We start from the raw sequence: 9,304 nt of genomic DNA, 5'->3' as shown, positions 1-9,304 counted from the left end.
TTATTGCTAAAATATAATTCATACTATATTATGAGAATCCTAAAGTGGCCAGTGCTATAAATAGTCTGTCATAATAATAAAGCAAATTATTAATGATGGAATCACACGGTGCTCAATTTCTTGCGTGCATACATGCATGTTGCTATACTTGCTTTGATGCATACAATTTGACGCTTGACAAATAACTATGAAATTAGCAATTGTTTCTTTTGATTAGCTTATGCCTTCATGCGAGGAAATAAGCTATAACTCAGGAAAATTAGATTTTTTTAGAGGCAAAATTGTCATAAATGATTTGTTTGCGAAAAGTTGTTCAAAATGACGTATTATACATACAACATACTAAAAGTCTTGACCACCAGCGAACTTGGAAAACTTGCTAGGTTCAAAAAACTCATCAAAAATGCGGTTTTTCAAAAATATCTCAGAAAGTATCCATTTTATCGAAATAAGGTTCATTATCAAAAAGAAAGCTGATTATAAACAATTTTATTTTTTTATTTTCGTCGGAGGTTGTACAATCAATACTTTCAAATAATAGAATTTTTTTTATTATGTTTTTGTGATCATTTCGAGAACAAAGCGATTTTTCACACTTTTTTGGTAAATATCTCCTAAATGTGCAATATGCAAATAATGAATATTTATACTAGGTAAAGTTTAAATTATAATAAATTCAGAATTACCACAGGAATTTTAAAATTCCTTAATTTTTCCAGGTTTTCCAGATAAAAATGGGAAATTTCCACGATGACCAATATAAAATATGTAAAAATTTTAACATTATAAAATATGTACAAATTTTAACATTATAAAATATGTAAAAAATTTTAACATTAGAATCAAGGATTGAAAAAGGATATAAAAGAGCTAGCTTATATTATTAAAAATGCAAAAGAAGCTTAGTAGCATAATAAAATTTTAGGGGCAAATTCAAGCCAACAAAAAATAAATTAGTATTGGAAAAAAGAAATTATGCAATTATGAAAGACAGCGATCAAATAAAATTACTGAATAAAATATAAATTTTAATTATTTTTTAAAATCGTTTAAAGTGCACAAATCTTGAACGTATTTGACTATAAACATTAGATATATTTTAAAAATTATAAAAATTATTTGGCATAGGAGCAGTTTAAGAGAATTACGAGCAAGTTCCAAATTCTAATATTTTTCCTGGTTTTTCATGACCAATTTTAATTTCGCTGACTTTTCCAGGTCTGTAGCAACCTTGTAAGTAGAACAATTGAAACAGGCAAATTTAAATAAGAAGAAATCATAAAGAGTAGATAAAAAGATTTTCCCATCCGAAAAATAAAATATGCATGAATCATTGTTAAAAGTACTTTACAGAATATAAAAATATGTTTCTTCTAAGTCTAGAAACTAACATGGAGGGGGGAGAGGAGAAATAAAATTAATGAAATTTGACAAAGACGACATATCAGTAATTTTCAAATGTCATGTGTAGTATCACGAAATGTCGCAAACGGTTTAACCGATTTTCTCCAAATTTGATAAGGAAGTAGTTTAGGAATAGGGTAGGTACCTTCAACAAGGTAATATCCTTGTTGATTTTTGAAGAAATCAACTCAGGGAAGCGATCAAGTAAAATTACTGAATAAAATAAAACCCCACGGGGAAGAGGGAGAGTTTTGTCATATGTTAGCATATTGCATGTGACGGGTCAGACAAAAACATTTGGTAATCTTTGGTCAGTTGTGCGTTTTAAACACAAGTTCCTTTGCTTCCCATTCGGGGAACTTGTTTAACGCACGCACGCATGCATGCACGGATGCACACACGCACGCACATAGTAGAAAAGTCCTCTACCATTTTGCATTGTTCGCATTAGTTAACGAATTACTAATTTATAAAAATAGTCAAATTGGCTCGGACTACCGCCAAATACAAGCGCGCGGCGAGATAAGACAAGTGATATTGGCATTAATGTGTCTAGCGATGGCGAACGCACGTCTTGCTAGGCGGGTTTACCTCGTCGCACGCTTACATTTGGCGATAACCCGATAGCAAATTTAGTTATTTTTATAAATTAATAATTCGTTAACTAGTGTGAAAAATGCAAAATGTATAGGACTTTTCTTCTCATTTTAATTCATTCTATCCCTATACAAGAGTTTTACTGTTAATTATCAAACATCCTGTATATAAAATTGTTACAATTCACTCAAATTTGGGTAAACATAAACATTTTCCAACATTCAAAAACAGTTACGCAAAAAAAGCTGATTATATCAGTTGACAATTGATCTGAATCTGACAATTTGTTGGTAACTTATTTTTGATATGCAAAGGGCACGCAAGCACGCACAGATTTTGTATTTGCTGAAAAGGTATTTGCTCCAAAGTGAGTCAAAAACAAATTGTTTGGATTACATCGTAAACTGTAGAATAGAGCAATTTTTTTTACTTTATTACTTTGCGTAATAACTGTGACCTGTTGGTACTCTCATTCACCCTGTTGGTTTCTATTTTTGGTTGTATATAAAATATTATTATATATTATATAATCTAACCTGAGATCGTATCATAACGTGCGTAACACGATCATCAGTCCGTACTGATAGTACAAAATCACCAGGTTTACTTTGAGACTCACGCACCAAGAAAGATCCATTTTTCCCACGTTCCAGCATTAACCGTTCTGCTTCTTTCGCTGACAAATGGCCATGGAACCACCTTTAATAGCATTTGACTATTACTATATGATATACTATACAATAACTTAAAATAATATTAACAAATATCAATTTTTTTAAAAAGGAATAAAAAGATCCAACATTATATAAATATTGTATAAAAACATTTTCTCATAAACAATTATAATTTGTACCTTTCAGTCGTAGGATCAGCACAATTGAGAGGATGTTTAAGCTCAATAATTTCACCATTTTTTTCGCGTAACTGTCCATCATTTTCCATGTAAAATTGTACCAATTCAGAAAGAGTAGCAAATTTTTCACCACCATAAAGATCATAGAAGTCTCCTGCATTTTTTATTTTAATATGAGTCACTTCACCGTTCCGTCTGAAAATAATGAAAATAAAAAAGTATCCGATTACTATTAAATTACGATTAAATTAATATATTTACATGATTTACAATTAATTTATATAGTGATATAATTTGAATATAGTTTTGTATTCACCTAACAGACAATGTAAAGTCACCAGGATTTGAAGAACTTGGTCGTGCTAAAAATGAACTGTCAACTCCTCGTTCCATTAACAAATGTTCCGCTTCTAAACCTGTAATATTGGGGTGAAACCATCTGCAAGTGGAACGTTATCTGTATTAATATTACTTCTATTACATATATTTGGTACTAAAAATTAATTGTACAATTCTCTGTTAAAAAAGGGTTTATTTATTCAAAATAAGACTCATTTACTCATATAACCGTGGGTTAGCTTAATTGAGGTTGATAAAAGAGATCCTAAGTACACTTGTATCAATAAATCCATGGGTATGTTCAGAAAGATATTAGTGTTATTTATGTTATTCTATCCTTGTTTTACATCTAATAAACGATGAAGATAGAATAGCTGCATTCAGCAAAAAAACAGCTTTACAACTGTTGTATAATAAGATTCTTTAATATGATTGATTTATACATTTAGAGATCCAGTGAGAAACTAAGAGTAAAACCAATCATACTAGGTGTACAAGTATGAAATGCGGATTTAAAAAAAAAACCACGTTAAATTCGGAAGAATGATAAAAAGAGCTTTATTCAAAGTATGCTCCATTGCTAGTTACACATTTTTCCCATCTTTCGGGCAATTTGTGGATACCACGCCAGTAAAAATCTTCCCCCTTTGCCGCGAACCATTCATCGAGCCATTTTTTCACATCTTCGTACGAACCAAAGCGCTGCTCAGCAAGTGCGTGACCCATCGATGCAAACAAGTGGTAATCGGAAGGAGCCAAGTCTGGTGAGTAAGCCGCATGGGGTAGAACTTCCCAGCTGAGTGCTTCCAACGTGTCGCGAACCGGTTTTGCCGTATGTGATGGAGCATTGTCATGAAGAAAAATGACTTTGTGTTGTCTCTTTTGGTATTCTGGTCTTTTTTCAAGCAGCGAACGGTTCAAATCGATCAATTGTTGTTGGTAGCGTCCAGCATTAACCGTTTCACCAGGTTTTAACAGCTCATAATAGACCACACCCTTCTGGTCCCACCAAACACAGAGCATCGTCTTTCTGCCAAAGCGATTCGGTCTTGCGGTCGATGTGGATGGTGCGCCTGGGTCTACCCATGATTTTTTGCGCTTGGGATTCTCAAAATAAATCCACTTTTCATCCCCACTAACGATACGATGCAAAAACGACTTCCTTTTGTATCGTGCAAGCAAAATTTCACATGTGTTTTTGCGCCTCTCCATCTGCCTGCCGTCCAATTCATGCGGTACCCATCTTCCAGTCTTCTGAATCTTTCCCATCTCTCGTAGGCGATTGGAAACAGCTTGTTAACAAACGCTCAATTGCTCTGCGAGTTGTTTTTGTGTTTGTGAATCATCTTCATCCAACAATGCTTGCAATTCCACATCTTCGTACCTTTTTGGCGGTTTTCCGTATTCCTTGTCTGCAACATCAAAGTCACCACTTTTAAAACGCCGAAACCATCGTTCACACGTATCTTGCGATGGAGCATGTTCACCATAAGCTTCTCAAAGTAATCGGTATGATTCAGCAGCAGTTTTCTTCAAATGAAAACAAAAAATTAATGCTGTCCGCGAATGCTCTTTGTTTGGTATAAATTTCGACATATCGAATACAGCAACACAACACTATGCAAACACTTTTTCAATTTATCATTTATGCGCGTCTGACACTTGTTGATGGCACTTCAAAATGGCATTGCCACACACTGCATTGATGCGCCATCTGTTTTCTCAAATCCGCATTTCATACTTGTACACCTGGTATTAAAGAATTTTATAATAATTGCAAAACTGATTTTTTCTTTCGCAGCTACGTTCAAGTCGAACAAAGCTGCTAGTCTATTTGCTGAACGATTGACTGTGGAATTGATTGGATCTATAAGTAACAACCAATCATGTTCATGTGCTTAGCGAGCAAACTAGCCGTTTTGCCAGCTTGAACATGCCCATTCATTCGCTCGGCGAGCAGACTAACAGCTTTGTCTGACTTGAACGCATCCATTAATACAAATATAGCACTGATTGTGGCTCTCTAAATATACCACATAAATGCACTTTATAAATTTATGGTAAATTCGATTGAAAATCACTCGCACTATGCTGGATCGAGTGTTATATTAAAAGCTTTATATAAAAAATATCTCAATGCAGTAATATAATATAATCAACTTAAATATCATTAATAGATAGTTAATCATTTGAAATATTTATATATTTTTACATTCAACTTTGCTAATTTTATGTACACCAGCTTTTTAGTATGCACTGATTTGGCGTAACGCAAGTGATCGAATCCAAGAAACCGAATTAGTCAATATACTTTTTACACATTGAAAACATCATATATTAAAAACATCTTGCATATAAAGCCTTAATCTTTAATTGTTAGTAATAATAACCAGGGAATGGAAATAACTCGTTACTTGTAACGAAGTTATAGTTACTTTTTTGGTAATTTTACTGTTACTTTTTTTCTTTGATAACGGTAACAAAGTTAAATTTTTTTGATAACGGTAACTAATTTTACAGTTATTTTTATCGTTACTTTGCACATGATTTTGGACACAAGCTACTTACAAATATTATATATGTAAAAAAATTTCTTTACATAATAGATGTAAAATAAATTACATGATTAGTCCTGTATATTATATATAAAAAAATCATACAATTTTACAGAAATTATGTAAGCCCACAAAAATTAAATTTTATTGTATAAGTTTTATTGTGTAAATATATCTTATATTGAAAATTATATAATAGCAGAATATTTTAAATATTTTCTGTAATCATCCAAATTTTAGTAATATTATATAATATAACAGAAATTTTTCGCGTATTGCTATTAAATGTATAATAATATATAATGCGAAATGTATTGTCATATTATCGTTCTTGTAACTACACATACACACTGTAATTGTACTTCCACAATCTGCTTAGTCACAAATCAAGAAATTATTTTTATTTGCATATTGCAAATTTACAAACGTGTGGATGTTTACAATTATTATAGTGGGTCTCAAAATGATCCACTATAATAATTGTAATTTTACATAATTTTTTACAGTGCATAGTGCTTGAGACTAGAGAAGCCCCTAGGCCTGGCCGCTGTGATTAGCAGTCGTAGATTTAAAAAAAAATAACGGAGAAAAAACGAAAAATTACTTTCTCAAGTAACGGTAATTGTAACGTATTACTTTTAAAAATCGGTAATTAATAACGGTAATTTGTTACTTTTTCTACTCGGTGACGAACAACTTGTTACTTTTAAAAAGTAACTTTCCATTCCCTGATAATAACGGCTTTAAGATTAATTATACTCAATTGGTCAATAGCAGTGTATTTAAGTAAGGGGATATAACAGATTAAAATTTTCAAAAAATCAAAAAAATTTTGTTCGGAAAATTAATGTCTTAAAAATCCTGAAAGATTTTTATAAAATTCGAAGTATTACTCAAGTTATGTGAGTTTGTTAAGAAACAGGTGCACAGTGCTAAATATGCAATATTGAAACGTGCAGTATAGTATTTTAAACGCGTTTTTCTCAAAACTATTTTTTTTCAACTGGCAGTGTCTATAACTCGAACAATTTTCGATCAATCGACCTTAGCTTTGAACAATAGCTTCATAAAACGAATAGTAATTACTTGAGTTCTCTACGCCGATGAACCATGTTTTTTGAACATGGAGGTCTACAATGCTGTGTATCATTATATATTTATATTTTGATGTAAAAATTCTTAAAATGTCTTCAAAGTGTGCCCAATTGATATACCAATTCATATTTTTTCTAACTTACAGTTAAAAAAAAATTGACAAAAAAAACTTTTTTTAAGGCCTTTGTTATACCTTCTGAGTTGTCCCAATTCTGCAACATCTTAACAATAGTTTGGTATCATTATGTTGTCATTGCATAAATATTATATATGGTAAAAAAACTACGCAACAACAATATAACGATATCTAACTGTTGCTAATAGGCTCTTTATAATAAACCATTATCTAAGCTTTATAATGTAAGTTTTAAAAGCAAAAAAAAATTGATTAATCATAGTCCAATGTGAGAAGAACAATAATAGACTACAATTAATCAATTTCTTATGACCTAAGATTTAAAGATTATGTAATAGCTTATTTTATAGAAGGCCCATTTTATAGAAAGCCCATTATATAGAATAAAGATCTAAGGCTACGATTCTGTAACTTGTTATAACGATAACAATATCATTATCGTTCTAACAAGTTACGCCTATAGTTCAGACTATTCACAGTAAGCATCAAGCAGTAGAGCAGCAATCAATCAGCGAGGCAAAATGTACAGTGGCATAAAAAATATCGCCTTGCTGGTTGATTGCTGCTCTACTGCTTGATGCTTGCTACATTCAGTCTGAACTAGGCATTAGGACCTAAGCACAAAGATGACCATAACTGAATTGTGAAACCTAAGTCATAGTTGTTTTGTAAGTCATAGGTTGATCAAACACTGTCTACTACAAAAAACCTATGACTATAATTCATGTTTCACGACTCAATTACAATCATCTTTGTACTGAGGCCTTAATGCTCTATTTCTACATTCATAATGAGTCGGTAGACTCCTATGGTCCCAAATCTTTATCAATGAATCGATAAAATTAGCCAACAGCCAACTTGTACAACTAATACAAGCGATTTTCTTAAAACTGGCCAACTTTATTCCTCCCGAGTTAGTCAAGCTAAATGACTTGCTGTCGACTACGATTAATAATTTATAGATAAAAAATCATAGTCACCATCATAGTATTTAAGACTTTTGATTACCGATTACCAACTCATTATAGAACTCTAGTAATGGGAAGAAATAAAGTTGAATTTGACCAGTCTTAAGAAACTCGGTAGTCACTTACAATTAGTCAGACAGTTGTACAGTAAGTTGGCTGTTGATCAACTTAACCAATTCACCACTAATGGGGATTGTCCCAGCCATCACCTAATCTTTAAATCTGAAGTCATAAGAAATTGTTTAATTTTAGCCGATTATTCTTCTGATTCATAGAGATTTGATTGTAATTGATCAATTACTTATAGCTTAAGATTTAAAACTTAGATAATTACTTATTATAAAGTCTATTAGAATATATTAGATGACTACTGACTACATAGTACTCAGTCAGTATGTATACTGACTCATAGTACAATCAGAATGCATACAGCAGATTGAACAAAAGCAACGAGTATAATAAATCGTATAAAAAATGATAACAAACATACAAATGCTGCACCTGCACTATACAACCAGGTGGTGACAATTCGTTCCTTTGTATAGATTTTCACTTGCATCATTCTCTCATAAAAAAAACGCAAAACGCAATTGTTATTCTTTACTCTCGTAATTAGCATGCATGAACCAATAAGAATGAAACACGCAGGACAGCATTTGAAATTGTGAGATCGCGATTGAATCATTAATCTATCGCGCCCGCGACCAAGGATCAGATTGCATTCGAGATCGCGCTTGTTTATACCGTTGTATCAGAACGATTGCTTACAATGCTTTTGCAAGTATCACTTTTACAAGGAGGTACGAGAGCTCAAATCGCGACAGATTCGCACAGTCTCGCAGCCGCAAAATTACACGTTTCTCATACGCGGCAAATGTCTCACCTGCGAGATACTACCATGTTGGAATTATTTGGACGACTCATGTCAATTATCAATAAATTATTCGAGTGACTCGTTAAAACGCACGCGGCTCGTATTGAATTAGATCATGGGACACTTAGCAGTTGGCAGCTTTCCGATCGTACATCAGCTCATCAGATCGAGAGTGATACGTTACAATGCCAACACATGTACACTGTCTGAATAACGTCCAGCCTACTCTGTCTACCAGCTAACCAGCTTGTGTGAAAACAAAAAAAGCTTTAATCGTGCTCGATGTGCATAGATAAGTCGCGTTCAATAGACTCATGGCTCTGGCTAAAAATGGCGATATACTATCGATATATCGAAATATCGATATCTTCTCAGTCAATATAAGGATATTTCTAATCGATATTCCAGCCTCCGATATTTTCAAAATTGATATTGAATTTGTATTATATCGGTTCAAATATTCGATATAAGTGAAACTTCTCT

At 32.5% G+C, this 9,304-nt stretch overlaps 1 protein-coding gene across 2 annotated transcripts in view; it reads right to left on the bottom strand.

The window, feature by feature from the left end:
• LOC108752113 (tyrosine-protein phosphatase corkscrew) overlaps window positions 1-9,080 on the bottom strand; it is a 24,197-nt gene extending 15,117 nt beyond the window's left edge. The window contains exons 1-4 of one of the 2 annotated variants that reach the window (XM_018492737.1): window positions 8,831-9,080; window positions 3,171-3,293; window positions 2,855-3,049; window positions 2,538-2,700 (exon numbers count right to left, since the gene is read on the bottom strand). In XM_018492737.1, the coding sequence (XP_018348239.1) occupies window positions 2,538-2,700; window positions 2,855-3,049; window positions 3,171-3,293; window positions 8,831-8,871 (522 nt within the window). In that variant the 5' untranslated portion in view covers window positions 8,872-9,080. The remainder of the gene's footprint in view (window positions 1-2,537; window positions 2,701-2,854; window positions 3,050-3,170; window positions 3,294-8,830) is intronic. The other variant, XM_018492738.1, reaches the window with a different exon arrangement.
• Between the last annotated feature and the right edge of the window lie 224 nt (window positions 9,081-9,304).

Source organism: Trachymyrmex septentrionalis, unplaced genomic scaffold, assembly GCF_001594115.1.
Source record: "Trachymyrmex septentrionalis isolate Tsep2-gDNA-1 unplaced genomic scaffold, Tsep1.0 scaffold54, whole genome shotgun sequence".
Lineage (NCBI taxonomy): Eukaryota > Metazoa > Arthropoda > Insecta > Hymenoptera > Formicidae > Trachymyrmex > Trachymyrmex septentrionalis.
This window is presented reverse-complemented; position numbering and strand designations above follow the sequence as displayed.